Source organism: Anomaloglossus baeobatrachus, chromosome 5, assembly GCF_048569485.1.
Source record: "Anomaloglossus baeobatrachus isolate aAnoBae1 chromosome 5, aAnoBae1.hap1, whole genome shotgun sequence".
NCBI lineage: Eukaryota > Metazoa > Chordata > Amphibia > Anura > Aromobatidae > Anomaloglossus > Anomaloglossus baeobatrachus.
Genome location: NC_134357.1, coordinates 346,249,795 through 346,266,428, shown reverse-complemented (window position 1 = coordinate 346,266,428; position 16,634 = coordinate 346,249,795). Strand labels below are relative to the sequence as shown.

General features: G+C 45.1%; 1 protein-coding gene across 2 annotated transcripts in view; it reads right to left on the bottom strand.

Annotated features, from left to right (window-relative positions):
- LOC142311437 (protein MTSS 1-like) overlaps window positions 1–16,634 on the bottom strand; it is a 204,654-nt gene that overhangs the window by 70,340 nt on the left and 117,680 nt on the right. For both annotated transcript variants that reach the window (XM_075349868.1, XM_075349869.1), the window contains exon 4: window positions 1,712–1,796. In XM_075349868.1, the coding sequence (XP_075205983.1) occupies window positions 1,712–1,796 (85 nt within the window). The remainder of the gene's footprint in view (window positions 1–1,711; window positions 1,797–16,634) is intronic.

Below are 16,634 nucleotides of genomic sequence, written 5' to 3'. Positions count from 1 at the left end.
CTCTCTAAATGGCCATATTTCTCACTACTCCAGGCTGAATGTCCATTGAGGTCTGGAGAGGTGACGATGCAAAAGGAGTTGTAACAGTAGACACCGTATTTTTCGGACTATAAGACGCACTTTTTCCCCCCAAATGTTGGGGGAAAGTGGGGGGGTGCGTCTTATAGTCTGACTGTAGGGCTGCAAGGAATGAGGGTGCTGCAGTGGAGCGGGTCATCAGCAGCACGAGCAGGCTGCAGCAGCGCCTGCCGTGACCACGTGGGCGCGCTCATTTCATATGCATGCGGCGCCCATCCTCCCGCTCATCATCTCTCAGCGCTGAAGCCGGTGCTGATAGGTGGGCGGGATGATGAGCGGGGGTTGCGCGCATAGTAAAGAGCCGGCCCGCGTGATCATCCCTGGCAACTACAGCCTGGAGTGATCATGTGCGACTATATTCACTGCCCCCCAGTGAATAAGTATGGTATACTCACCAGTCACCGTTCCCCTGCAGCATAGCGATGTCCTGTCTGCTGGCCAGCTGATCTGTGTAGAGAACGGTGAGCACAGCAATGACGTCATCCCAGTGCGCACCGCTCTCCACAAACATCAGCAAGCCGCCAGACAGGACATCGCGATGCTGCAGGGAACAGTGACCGGCTCCACACAGGTCAGCGGCACTGCTGCTGACACAGAGAGGAAGATGATCGATGCTGCAGGGAGTGAGGAAAGGTGAGGATGGGGGTATATAGCAGGATGGGGGTATTTATCAGGATGGGGGTATATAGCAGGATGGGGATAATATAGCAGAATGAGGGTAATATAACAGGATGGGGGCTATACCAGGACGGGGTTATTTATCATGATGAGGGACATATATATACACAAGGATGGGGATCATATACAAGGCAGGAGGATCATTACCAGGATTGGGTACCTTAGTAGAGAATTTGGGGACATTAACAGTGTCAGAAGCAGATCCTCGCCCCATAACAGTGTGTCATGACCATATTTTTTGCTTAAAATTTTATTTTCCTATTTTCCTCCTCTAAAACCAGGGTGCGTCTTATAGTTCGAAAAATACGGTAATGGTTACCTCTTAGCATTGCAAAAAAACAGATTTGTCTAATAAATGGCAAAAAGAAACATTAACACCTCAGAACTATAATACTCTGAAGTCAAGTTAAAGGGAACCAATCAGCATGTTTTTGCTATTTAATTTGAGAGCAGCATAATGTAGTCGTTAAGACCCAGATTACAGTGATGTGTCACTTAGAAGGTTATGTGCTGTAGTTTCAATGCAATCTGTGTTTTATCAGCAGGAAATTATCCGTAGAAAACTATGTCTCAAGATGAAAGCCTGATCAGGCTAATCTGTGTATCCCCGCATTTACCACTGATTGGCAATTTGATCACAATGCACAGTAAGCTGTCAGGGGTGTGGGCCGGGTTATACATAGCTCATCATTCATAACACTAAATCTACAACAGAGAAAACAAGGATTCTAGCAAAATTGCACCAAGCAGTCCAAAACGTGATACATCGCTTCAATCAGGCCTTCTGTCTCTACATTATACCGCTCTCCGATTACATAGCAAAGACTTGATGACAGATTCCCTCTAAGGTTTGTATACAGAACACTTAGTCCTATGGCTCCAGAAATCAGAAGTGCGTTGGCACTGCTTTCGCTGATACAGGGAATGTGTGACACACATGTAGAAAACCACTCACACTGTCAGATGCTTTAGTCGAGACTCGATGTTCCTGTGCCTCATACACATTCTGGTCAGCGCAGAACCGATTTCTTTCGTAGCTCCTGGAAGACAGCATAAAAAGGTCAAGTTTTTCTGTGTCCAAAACAACATATGCACCTCATACAATTACTCAATTGTAACTGTATAAATGTATATCATTTTTTGCTAGAAAAACAGCTTTCAAAATGTTTTTGACACCTTTCTTTCAGGACCTGGGTCCCATGAAATCATCGCCTTTACAAAGGTTTTCCCAAGAACAAAAGTTCATTTTAATCTTGGAATGATAATTTCCACAATTGGATGTGTTTAAAAAAAAAAAAAAAATCCTGTGCTGAGATAATCTTATCTCCCTGATGTGTACTGTGTAATGGCTGTGTCTGACAGTACAGAGACATGGTCTGATCATACCGCAGGTTCTGGGCAGGGGAAGACACAAAATAGAGTGTACAGACAGGACAGCATGGGATCACATCTGATTCTTTTTGTGAAGTAAAACATTATTTGCAATCCCATGCTATGTGCTGTGTAATGGCCGTGTCTGACTGTACAGGGACATGATCTGATCATACCACAGCTCCTGGGCCGGGGAGGACACAAAATAGACAGGACAACATGGGATCACATCTGATTCTTTTTGTGAAGTAAAACATTATTTGTAATCCCATGCTATGTGCTGTGTAATGGCCGTGTCTGACTGTACATGGACATGATCTGATCATACCACAGCTCCTAAGCAGGGGAGGACACAAAATAGGCAGGACAACATGGGATCACATCTGATTCTTTTTGTGAAGTAAAACATTATTTGTAATCCTATGCTATGTGCTGTGTAATGGCTGTGTCTGACCTTACAGGGACATGATCTGATCATAACACATCTCCTGGGCAAGGGAGGAAGTAAAGAAGTATCAAGACATTACAGCAAGAGATCACAAATAATGTTTTACCTCACAAAATGAATCAGCTATGATCCCATGTGGTCCTGTCTGTATACTCTTGTGTCCTCCCCTGGCCAGGAGCTGTGGTATGATCAGAACATGTCCCTGTACGATCAGACACAGCCATTACACAGTACACAGCAGGGGCACATATATAAGATTATATCTCAGTACAGGAACATTTTTATTTTTAAACACATCCAATTGTGGAACTTATTATTATTCCAAGATCTATTGATTATAATTAATTTTAAAATTTACTCTTTGGGTAGAATAAAACAGGAAGGATGAAGCGAGTTTTGTTAAAATGTCATCCACTTGTCTGGTACTGAAAACCGCTGCAGGTTTCCGGGGAATTAGCAGCATTTGCGACCTTTGCACTGCAGGTCACCTTTGTGGTTAATTCCTATACAAAGTAGCTACAGGGTAAAATACATGTAGCTTTACTTTCTATACCCATGTGATCACTGCCAATATCCATTTTACACTGGATCAACTTGAATGGCAAGTTTATTACTGCACAAGAAAGGGAACTTTTCCAGAGTCCCTCCATCTGGTACTCCAAATGTTAAAACCCCGATCATCTCCGAGCAAACATTCCCATAGTCCAACATCGAAACGCTGAAAAGATAAACAATGGGGGTTTTGTGCCTAGCAGCTTTCATGTGAAATAAGCTAAAATAAAAGCAGGGCAAAATGAGCAAACAAACAGCATAACAAATAGCTTGGCAGAGCAGCTCCCAGTCACAGAGACCGGGCAAGGGCCCAACGGTGTCTGCTATTGTAATTTACCTGGGTGCATTGCACAACCAAATGAGAGTGTATAAGGAGCCATCCAAAATAAAGAGCACTTAATCCCGAACTCCATTTCATGCGCTAGCTAAATAAATCACCCCAGAGAGAGAGGTCAGGGCTCCGCAATGTGCTCATCTGTCCGATGGATGGGAAGGAAACGTGTCAGGACTGTGGATCCCTAGTCATGGGAACGGCGGTGGTACCGATCACAAGCTCCGTCCTTCAGAGTAAGGCTATGTGCCCACGCTAGAATGTCCATGCGGATTTTTTTGCCTGAAAATCCGCAACTTTCGCGGCAAATCCGCACCCGCGGATTTGCCGCGGATTTGCCGCGGATTTTGATGCGGATTTCATTTTTTTTTTTTCCCCCATTCAAAACAGAAAATCCGCACCAAAACTGCACCAAACAATTGACATGCTGCAGTTTGTTCCGCATCAAAATCCGCGGCAAAATCCGCAGCGGAAAAATCCGCAGCATGGGCACAGCATTTCCAAAATGCCATTGAAATGGCTGGGGAGTAGCTGTGCTGCAGATTTTCGGCAAATCCGCGCTAAATCCGCGTCAAAATCCGCGTCAAATCCGCGATAAATCCTGTAGCGTGGGCACATAGCCCAATGCACTGGTCAGTAGAAAATGATCTAACGTAACATATAATGTTTACTGAATCAGGAAGGTCCTTTGCATAGAGCAGCAGTGTCAGTCAGCTGCCTGTAAAGCCTAACATGCATGTACTGGGTGAATCTAAACGGTTAAGGTCCATGGGATGATTTTATTACACGTAAGCCCAAAGCAGGAGTCTTTATAGATTGTGAACCGAAGCAGCATGGTGACTGATGAGGACAGATCGAGATGCTGCACTCCACAACTTTAGATGGGCTCCCCCCAAAAAATCTGTTCATCCTAAACCTCCTGATGTATGTACAGAATGACTAAACTGCTAGAACTAGGACACAGCAGTAAAGTAGAGGAACGTGGGATGAGTGACATGCAGGGTTGATAGAAAGCTGGATGAGCAATACTAAATTGTTGGCATTTAAAAGGTTACCTCACCAAGAGAAAGTAAAACAGCGGGACTATATGCTAATGGTTATGGGCCTTACTTCATCTGCTTATTGGGGTTACCGGACTGGACACGCTTTGAAATTAAGATCTGTCCATGTAATGGAAGCATAGATTGTGTCTGCCATAATGCAAGTTAAAGGTCAAGCCAAGGTCTTATCATAGAATTTGGAAGGACTTGCAGTTTTGGTTACATATAGAAGTCCATAAATCACAGTATCCATAGAGCCTTCTCTTAGGGCAATTGTACGTAAACGGTCAAGGGCTAAACCTGGCCACATGCCTTCAACACTTAGCTGAATGCCTGTATGGCCTGCAACCGTTTCCCTTAATTTCCCCCATAGACACTCAGATCGGCCAAGCATACATGTGTTTTTAATGGAGAGGATTATACAACACTGCCATATCCCTTTATCACGGCTTATCTCCCTTGTTGTTTAACATGTCCAGTCCTTCCTCCTCTATCAAACACCTAATACACTATTAGATGGTTGGTCCTGCATAATTGAAGGTGGTACACATAGGATAGAAGTAGCCTAATGATAAATGAATGATCTTCCCACCACGTTTTAGTCCGTATTGACAGATTAAGCCTCCTTAAGGCTGCTTTACATGCTTCAATTAATCGTGCGATCGCACCCGCCCCCATCGTTTGTGCGGCATAGGCAATTTGTTGCCCGTGTCGCTCAATGCTGTAACCCCCCATCACACGCACTTACCTCCCGCACAACCTCGCTGTGGGCGGCGAACATCCACTTCCTGAAGGGGGAGGGACGTTCTGCGTCACAGCGACGTCACACAGCAGCCGGCCAATAGAAGCGGAGGGGTGGAGATGAGCGGGACGTAAACATCCCGCCCACCTCCTTCCTTCCGCATTGCCGGCGGCCGCAGGTAAGCTGCAGTTCATCATTCCCGGGGTGTCACACGGAGCGATGTGTGCTGCCTCGGGAACAATGAACAACTGGACGTTCGATTTTTAGAAAATGAGCGACGTGTCAACAATGAATGAGAAGGTGAGTATTTCTGCTCGTTCATAGCTGTCACACGCTAAGATATCACTAACGATGCCGGATGTGCGTCACTTACGACGTGACTCCGCCGACATCTCCTTAGATATATCGTAGCTTGTAAAGCCCGCTTTAGAAATTAATGTTGGCGCAAACTTTTTAATGTCTTTGGAATCGACCAATCTAAAGTGAATGGTGACCTCCAAACTCTCCAACAGTTGAAATGGGAGAGGAGAATCAGGCGGTTTAGATCCTTCCATTCTGGCAGCAGCTTACTCCTCTCTCCCTATAGAAAACACAAACACTCGGCTATGCGGGAAATTGGAGAAATAGCAATCTGCATCCTCATGGTCATTCAAACTAAGCAAACAAGTTCCCAGGTGAAGAAGGAACAATTTTTCTTGCAATATGATATATATTTATAGGAAGATTGTTCGTGAATGAAAAAGTTTTGTTCAAAAACATCTTTCACCTCATGATGGCGGCCTGTAATCATCTGGTTAAAAATATTGTTCAATTCACTGCTGAAGATTCATTATTAGAGTTGATCGAATTGACCAAAATCTGGGATCGGCGGATCCCTGCCGGATTGAAAAAAAAATCCAGATCCGCTCTGGATTCCAGTGCCCATATAAGTCCATGGGGACCAGAATCTGGAGATTAAAAAGAATTTGTGGAGGGGATAGGGGGGTAGGAGCACACGTGGTATACTCACCCAGGCTGTGTCATGGCAGCAAACTCCTTCCGGGTCACGCTTTTCCCTTCCGAAGCCGACAATTTAATATTCACTGCTTTGCCCGCCCACCGGCGCATGTAATTAGTTGCAGTTAGATGCGCCTCCACCCTGAGTGGCAGCGTGGCAGCTGACTGCAACCAATCACATCATAGGTGCCAGTACTGCCGGTGGGCGGGGAAAGCGGTGCAAGTGTCTACGGGTCAGTATGGTGAGCGTGCATGTAGACAAACACATGCACGTTGATGTCAGACTCGTGCGAGTCTGGCATGACATCACCCGGCACGGCCTGCCGCTCTCTGAACATGAGTGTGCATGTACTTAGAAACACTTGCACGTTCCTGTCAGAAGTGTGCGCGGCTTTTTTTAAAATTATTTAAATAAATTTAAAAAAAAAACCGCCGTGCGGTGCCCCTAATTTTCATCCCCAGGCATGATAAAGCCGGCTGATGGCTGGTATTCTCATCCCGCAGCCGCGCGTATCCGGAGTTTTACAGTTCAGATCCGCTCAGCCCTATTTTATGGTTAAAAACATCTACTTTCATCAAAATTAGAGTTGATCAAAAATGGCATTTCAGTCCTAAGAAAGGTTTAGTGGGTGAAATGAAAAGATTAACAGTCGTATTAACTGACCGATCACCGACCATCATCACCGGAAAGGAAATCGGGTGTGTTTGAATTTGTCATTCAATGGCCGAATGATAGATGCTTCTTTAAAACAAAGATCTAAAAGTAGACTCGACAGATCTATGGAAAGTAAGAAGGACTATAAGGGCCAATAATCATTGTTCAGCAGACTATCATTCATTCAATGCTTGAACAATCACTAAATTACTTTTATCTAACATGTATGGTCACATTAGGGGCCAGGATACCAAGCTTCCGAAGTGTGTATCATTGCCCTTAATTATTTTTTATATGATTACAGGAAAACCAACTACGCTGTGTTCCGTTAAATTCAGTTCTAAATTTAATAAAGCCAAAGAGAACTGTTAAGCTCCGCTTTGTGGAGTAGGCGTCACCCGACACCGGGGTGTTTGCGAGGAGTGACTGCTTCTTTACAGCAGAGCCGTTACGACTATTCCGTTACTGCGATCCAGGTAGAAATAAAACAAGCTCTGTATGTGAATCACGCTCAACCGCCAACATTTCCATGGATAAATAGAAGGAAATTCCAGTCTGGTAGATTCTGTTCCTAGTATCACTGAAGTTATGTTTTTCAGCTACCAACACTATTTCCAAGCTTTTTTTTTCGTTAATGGAAAAGTAGCTAAAGAGGGAGATCCTGCTAGAAGATATAGATATATGGTAGATTTTTCTTGTTAGGCTATGTGCGCACGTTGCGTATAGTCACTGCAGAAATTTCTGCAGCGATCTGAAGAGCACATGTGCGCTTTAGATCGCTGCAGAAATGTCCGTAGTGAGCGCCGATTCCATGCGCTCTGCCTGCAGCTCCTGCCATAGACAGAGCAGGAGCTGCCGGCAAAGCGCAGGAAAGAAGTGACATGTCACTTCTTTTTACGCAGCGCTTCGGCAGTAGCCGAAGCGCTGCGCTCTTAAACGCCACGTGCGCACGGCCCCTGCACAATCTCCATAGACTGTGCAGGGGACGCAGGACGCATGCAGTTACGCTGCGCTGCAAAGCGCAGCGTAACTGCATGTATTTACGCAACGTGCGCACATAGCCTTAGGTTTCAAAATGTAAGCACATGCTTGATTGCCATGTACATCACAAGTATAGGCACTGGCATAATACATCTGTAGGCTTATTTTTCCTTCCTGTAATACACTTTTATGTTAGAAAAGAGCAAACAATGTCCAAAATTACCCACATATGGCATTTCTGAAGATAGTGGGTCAAAACTGCCAACTATATAAAGGTGACGATATACCTTCAAATGCATATGAAGGTTGTGAGCAAGCTTTTGCCCAAGTGGCCAAGTGTTTTCAGTAGAGAAAGGGGAGTGAGCAGCTCTGAGACACCCTGGAGGTGCCTAATGTCGCAGGAGAACATAAGCATTGCACGCTGAAATGCAATATTCTATAGGGGAGAGTTGGCAGGACACATCACATATAAAGTAATAGTCTTGTACTACTGTGTATAGAAACCATTCTTTGTATGAGTGTCCAGCCTCTACTCGATGGCAGATGTCGGAGGAAACAAAGATCAGTTGGATATGCCCAATTCTTTATTTAAAGAGAAGATGTTGTTACAAGAGTTTTCTAGCTTCTTATTTCTCTCTCCCCAATGATGATATGCACTCACAGTGGAGCAGAGTGTGCATGTATGAAGGCGATAGAAGGAATAGCCGATGACTGAATGAGATCACTTCTATACACTTTAAAGCACCAGTGCAGCGGGATTGTTTTTCAGCGCTGGAGTCGTGCTTTTAAAGGGGTATTCCCACCTCCAAGTTTCCCATCCCAATATGTAGTAGGTGTAGTAATAATAATATTAGAAAATACCTCTAATTAGAAATGTAGTATAGTTCTTCTAATTCACTGTGTCATTTACCTCATGTTCAGGGCATAGAAAGACCATAGGTATCCATGGTTAAGACCACGCATTTAGTCACAGTTAGTTACTAGTGGTCATAACCATGGATACAGAAGGTCTTGTAATGCCCTGCACATGAGGTGAGCGACATACAGTAGTAAATCAAAAGAACTATACCACATTTCAAATTGGAGGTATTTGCTAATATTATTATTATTACACTTACTACATATTAGGAAAGGCTCTTGGAGATGGGAATACCCCTTTAACCCAAAATCCCATCCCCTAGTATTACTCACCCTCAGGTGCCGCCACCATTTTTCAGCGTCGCTCCAATCCCAAATCGCTATCTTGTGACTGCAACTTCTAATTGGCTGGAAGTCAGAAGCTATGTCACAAGCTCCAATGCATCTCTATGGGAGCAAGAACGAGGCTGCCATAGTGGTGTATTGAGTTGTGACCTCTGGCACACTCCATGAAACACTGGAGCAGCAAGCAGAAGACCGACTGAAGCAACACTGATAACACATGAAGACGCCGGAGGATGAGTATAAGACAGGGGGCAGGGGACTTAGATTAGAAGCACCGCTCCAGGGGTGGGAAAAACCCATACACCAAAACCTGGAGTGGTGCTTTAAAATGTACATGTGAACGTATACATCTGTGACCCCCTGCACTTGTCAAGATCAAGTGTATGTCATGGGTCATATTACCTTAACGAGGACCAATATATAAAAATACAATTCTGCCTAGCAGACAAATGTATGCCCAATGTCCTGAATTACTGAATCTAATAAAGCAAGGACTAAAATGTAACCTTTAATTCAGCACTTTAAAATCAATATATAAAGTGCAGTGCCAAAACTGTGCAAAATTAATATAGAGAAAAAAGGATGGATCTCACACAAATCTTCACACCGGGCAGACCAATCGCCACCAAACGATGATGCAGGCGGATAAGAGGGTAAGGCCTAAGCCACACGGCGAGAAAATCGGTGCGAGTGGAGTGCGATAAAACATCGCATTCCACTCGGACCAATTCTAGCCTGTGTGTCAGCACACATGAGCGATTATTTTCTCAGCCCTAATCGGACCGAGAAAACAATCGCAGCATGCTGCGACTGTAATGCCAGACTCTTTCTCTCGCACCCATTCAAGTGAATGGGGCGAGAGAAAAATCGCACTGCACTCGCGGTACATCGGTGTACCGTGCGTGCAGAGCGAGAATGTCTATAGCCGGCTACACAGGCGAGAGGGAGAGAAATCCCTCCCTCCCCTCCTGAGTGCCGGCCCGCCCCCTGCAGCTGAGGTCTGCTCGCACGAACGGACCTCAGTTGCAAGGACACAAGCATGAGACTCGGCTCTGCTGTACTGCCAGCACGAGCCGAGTCTCATGCAAGGGGATCGCAGTAGTCCCCGTGTGGCCCCAGCCTAACACAGAGGTAAGGTCCAAGCAAATAGTGAAGACCTAACCCCTGTCGTGTCCCATGCAGTTGCTTCCGCCCATACAAGGGCAGCACCCAAGCAAAGCAAGCTACCCTGGATACAAAAACGGGGACCCTCCCAACGCGTTTCCCTCTTAGGCTTTAAATAGAGAGTTCATCAGGGGAGAATAAATAAATACATATAGCCTGCAATGGCAGGTATATATATATGGCCACCCAGCACATCGGACTATTGCGGTGTGCATCTGTACATACCTGCCCCTGCAGGCTGTATTTTTTTGGTCACCCTTGTGGTGTTATATACCTGCCATTGCAGGCTGTATTTGTTTGGTCACCCTTGTGGTGTTATATACCTGCCATTGCAGGCTATATTTATTTATTAAATCTCCCCTGATGAACTCTCTATTTAAAACCTGAGAGTGAATCGCGTTGGGAAGGTCCAGTTTTTGTATCCAGGGTAGGTTGCTTTACTTGGGTGCTGCCCTTGTAAGGGGCGGAAGCAACTGCATGGGGCACGACAGGGGTTAGGTCTTCACTATTTGCTTGGACCCTACCTCTGTGGTAGGCCGGGGCCACACAGGGCACTAGTGCGATGCTCGCATGACACTCGGCTCGTGCTGGCAGCACAGCAGGGGCCGAGTGTCATGCTAGTATCCATGCAACTGAGGTCCGACTGTGCGAGCGGACCTCAGCTGCGGGGGGCGGGCCGTCGCTGTGGAGGGGCGGGCAGGATTTATCTCCCTCTCTTGTCCGTAGACGGCTATTGCGATTCTCACTCTGCACTCGCGGTACACCGGTGTACCGCGAGTGCAGTGCAATTTTTCTCTCGCCCCATTCACTTGAATGGGTGCGAGAGAAAGAGTCTGGCATTACAGTCGCAGCATGCTGCGATTGCTTTCTCGGTACGATTAGGGCTGAGAAAATAATCGCTCACGTGCGCTGGCACATAGGTTAAAATTGGTCTGAGTGGAATGCGAGGTTTTATCGCACGCCACTCGCACCGATTTTCTCGCCGTGTGGCTTAGGCCTTACCCTCTTATCCGCCTGCATCATCATTTGGTGGCGATTGGTCTGTCCGGTGTGAAGATTTGGGTGAGATCCATCCTTTTTTCTCTTTATTAATTTTATGTATTTGCACAGTTTTGGCACTGCACTTTATATATTGATTTTAAAGTGATGAATTAAAGGTTACATTTTAGTCCTTGCTCTATTAGACTTAAAGAGGACCAACCACTAGGATTTTCATATATAAAGTAAAGCCAGTGCTATACTGGGGCTAGGATGCTGAATGTAACCATACCTTTAGTTGTGAGATTGGATGTATACTTTGTGAAATATAGGCAGGTAAAGTCTGTGAAATACACTGTTACTTGATGATAGGTTTAATGCAATATATAATAGGTGGGCCGGGTTTTGCTAGTTATTCCCACCCCTGTCTGCCTGCCTGTCCTTCCTTCCCTGTAATAACAGAGATACCGGTCATCAAATAACAATGCAAATCACAAACTTTACTTTCGTATATTTCAGAAACTATACATCCGATCTCACAACTAAAGGTATGTATAGAATCAGCATGATAGCCCCAGTATAGCACTGGCTTTAGTTTACAGAGGAAAATCCTGGTGGTTGTTCCTCTTTAACACCAATCTTAATCCAATCAAACCACTTGGCGTGTAACCAGATTATTTTGAAAGCACTGATTGAGAGGGCTAGTGCTGGACATGATTAGGAAACACTAAAGACAGAGAAGTAGGAAATTCTCTTGAAAAGAAATATGAAGAGATTACACAAAATGACCATAACTCTGGTGTGCTAAAACTGGAGGTACTTCTTAAACACAAGGTCAGTATTCAGGTCATTGCCTAATTGTGACAGATACAATATTACATTAGGTACAGCCAGTTACAAACCTCCTTGAAGGAGCCGTACCCAAGGAAGAACAATCTGCACAGTTTTAGCTTTAAATCAAAGCTTCTATCCAGGACGTTGCATAATGGATGACTCAACGGTCTACAAAGACACTTAATCATTTCTTCATAGGCTTACTCATCTGCCATCAGTGGTGGACTTGCAGGAGCTTGTACAGCTCTGAACTAGTCTTTTTCAAGATAATACAGGTACGTCAACATGATTTGCCTGTTGAGATCGGCTGGTTTTGCACAGCCATTATGCCAGGACAGGAATCTGCAATCTCACAAAAATAAGTGATCCTCAGGTTCCCAAGAGATCCTTATATTTGCATATGTATTAGCAGAGGTTCTGCGGCGCCGCTCATTCTATATTTTGCTGCCTGCCCTAGGCTCGCTCTGTGGTGAGCTGGCTGCAGGATTGGTGCCAAGGTGTGACAGTACACATGCTACTTGAGAGGCTGTAACACACCTCCTTCAGTCTAAATATTTCACTACCCTGTTAATCATGACACAAGGATGGAAGAAGGTTGGGTAGGTGTAAAATAAGACATGTTCTTCACAGACGTAGCATATCTTAAGTGTGCTGGTCTAGTATTTCCAGAGCCAAACGTTTCAAATAGGTCAAATTAACATTTAAAAACAATTAAAACCCCCCCAATATTTTTTTTTTTGCTTGGGACAGGGAAACACACAAATTAGGTTATTGTGTCTACATACTCTTAGTATCTGACCTTATTTCAAATTTACCAAATTTGCACCCATAACTTATGCCCTGTTAAATAATTTCAAAGGTACCATATTTTTCGGACTATAAGAGCACTTTTATTCCCCCAAATCTTGGGGGAAAGTTGGGGTTGCTTCTTATAGTCCGAATATATGCTTCAGGGAATTAGGGTGCTGCGGTAGAGCGGGTCTTCAGAGGCAGGAGCAGGCTGTAGCAGCGCCTACCGTGACCACGTGGTCCCGCTCATTAGTCTATTTTCATATGCACTGCATCCTCCCGCCCATCATCTCTCAGTCCTAAAGCCCGCACTGACAGGTGGGCGGGGGATGCGCGCATAATTAACAGCCGGTCCACATGATCATCCCTGGCAACTACAGCCTGCAGTGATCATGTGTGGCTATATTCACTGCTCCCCACGCATCATCATCAGCGCGGGGGGAAGTGAATAAGTATACTCACCGACCACTGATCCCTGCAGCATCGCGATGTCCTCCTGTCTGCCGGCCCACTGATGTGTGTGGAGAGCGGTGCACACAGCGATGACGTTATCGCTGTGCGCACGGCTCCACACAGGTCAAAGGCGCTGCTGTTGGCACAGAAAGGAAAACGAGCGATGCTGTGTGGAGTGAGGAAAGGTGAGTATGAACGTTTATTTTTTTGTGTGCCACAGGATGTGGGCCATATACCAGGATGGGGATATATAGCAGGATGGGGGCACATCAGGATGTGGGCATATACGGTACCTGGATGTGGGCACATACCTGGATGGTGGACATATATACAAGGATGGGGATAATATACAAGGCAGGAGGATCATTACCAGGATGGGGTACCTTAGTAGAGAATTTGGGTACATTACCCCCACAACAGTGTCAGCAGCAGATCCTCGCCCCATAACAGTGTGTCATGACTACATTTTTTGCTTAAAATTTTATTTTCCTATTTTCCTCCTCTAAAACCAGGGTGTGTCTTATGGTCCGGTGCGTCTTATAGTCCAAAAAATACGGTATATCTACAAGATTATTATTTCGTTTTTTGGGGGTTTTTTTACTGGGAGCAATCAACCCTTAAAAGGAATTCGTCAGTAGGATCAACCATTTTTAGCCATCCATATGAGCATGCATTCATAGACAGTTGAATAAAATGATAACTTGATGAGAAATGTAGATTAGCAGAGCAGACAGTCAGTCATTACATGTCTCACATTGGTAACAGCCTCACATCATTTAAGGTCCAGTCACACTAAGCAACTTACCAGCGATCCCAACAACGATAGGGATCGCTGGTAAGTTGCTAGGAGGTTGCTGGTGAGATGTCACACTTTGACGCTCCAGCGATCCCACCAGCAACCTGACCTGGCAGGGATCGCTGGAGCGTCACTACACGAGTTGCTGGTGAGCTCACCAGCAACCAGTGACCAGCCACACGTGCACAGAGCAGGGAGCAGCGCACACTGAGCGCTGGCTCCCTGCTCTCCTAGTACAGCACACATGGGGTTAATTACCTGATGTGTGCTGCAGCTACATGTGCACAGAGCAGGGAGCCGCGCACAATGCTTAGCGCTGGCTCCCTGCTCTCCTGGCTACAGCACACATCGGGTTAATTAACCCGATGTGTGCTGCAGCTACATGTGCACAGAGCAGGAGCCGGCACTGACAGTGAGAGCGGCTGAGGCTGGTATCAAAGGTAAATATCGGGTAACCAAGGACAGTGCTTCTTGGTTACCCGATGTTTACATTGGTTACCAGCCTCAGCAGAAGCCGGCTCCTGCTGCCTGCACATTTAGTTGTTGCTGTCTCGCTGTCACACACAGCGATCTGTGCTTCACAGCGGGACAGCAACAACTAAAAAATGGCCCAGGACATTCAGCAACAACCAACGACCTCACAGCAGGGGCCAGGTTGTTGCTGGATGTCACACACAGCAACATCGCTAGCAACGTCACAAAAGTTGTTCGTTACCAGCGATGTTGCTAGCGATGTTGCTTAGTGTGACGGGGCCTTTAGAACAAGCTCTGGAGGCAGTTTCTTGGGGAGATCTATGTCTGGCCAATAGATCATAAACAGCTCATTTGAATATAAGTAAACGTGGATTTTACGGAAATAAAAAAAAATAACAATTGGATAGCAGAAATGAAGGTATCAATTTATTCAACGCTCTATAACCTGCATGGACATATAGACCGCTTTGGAGGGTTGATCCTATAACAGAACAGAACAATTTCCCGATAATATAATAATAATAATAATAATTTATTCATTTATATAGCGCTATTAATTCCACAGCGCTTTACATGCATTGGCAACACTGTCCCCATTGGGGCTCACAATCTAGAGTCCCTATCTGTATGTCTTTGGAGTGTGGAAGGAAACCGGAGAACCCGAAGGAAACCCACGCAAACACGGGGAGAACATACAAACTCTTTGCAGATGGTGTCCTTGATGGAATTTGAACCCAGGACCCCAGCGCTGCAAGACTACAGTGCTAACCACTGAGCCACCGTGCCACCTTTTCCCCATAGTCAACACCTCCAGCTATGGAACTGAGAAAAGCTATGAGGACAACACTATTCCTGGCCATTATCTGACTTGTATCCCCTGTTATTTGGCAGTTTTCCCCTCTGTTCTAATCTCGATAAGGCCGGTGTCACACTTGCAAGTGACTCGAGCAAGAACAGAGTAGCATCAACCAGCACGGCCTGCCGTTCTCCGGAGTGGAGCGTACAGCTGCATAGAAATGCGTGAAGCTGCACGGTCCTGCCGAGTGATGTCACTCGCAAATGTACCACCAGCTTAGGCCTTTTTCTCCTTCCAGCTTCTCCTCCTTCCTCTTTCCATAGGCAATGGGTGTAATTTGATCCCTCACTGAAGAGGAATCCGTAGACAGATTTGAGCTACTGAGTGACTGATCAGTGCAGGATGAGAATAAGTGACTAATCAGTGGAGAAAGAAGCCTTTTTCTTTGTTATGCTATTTTACAAAGTTTCTTATCTTCGCTTGTACTGTTGATTAATGAAATTAAATTTTACACTTGGATTTAACATTTATAGTGATCGTGAGGGAAAAAAGTAATCATTTACATTTGGCAAATTGTCAGTATTGTGAGGACCTTGTAATCATAGTCACGTCCTAATTTCACTGTTAATATTATCCAGTTATGATACGTAAACATTTAGGACAATCTGTAATCTGATCACAGGATGGATGGTATGCGTGCGTATTATTCTACTAGAAAGGAAATGAGCAATGATCTCACGCTTAAGGGCATGTGATTTATCTTTGCTTCTAGTCACCACAGAAGATTATACACTTTAGACATTTTGAAACTTTGCAAGACAATTTTTTTTAAATCTTGTAGAGACATGTGTAGGGTGCACGTCCTTCCATATTATATCAATATCGCAACAGAATAGATAAGGGGGGTGCAGAGCAAAGAAATGTTTATGGGAAAAAATGGGGTGACCACAGGGGTTCCAACATAAATTCTCTCCAAGGCTTGAAGGCAACAAAAAAACAGTCCGGCTTCTGTAACCTTTGGGGACCACATGTTTTTGCAAAAAAAAACCTTGGAGCAGCTGAAGATCCTTGTCATCAGCTCACTATGCGAGCACCCTTCTAACCCTTTAAAGGGAATCTGTCAGCAGAATTTTGCTACCACATCTGAGAGCAGCATGATGTAGGCAGAGAGATCCTGAGTTCAATGAGGTATCACTTAGATTACTGTGTGCAGCTGTTCTGATTTATTTTTCGTATGTAGCAGAGCTGGGAAAGCTGTCTCCGTCCACACCAGGC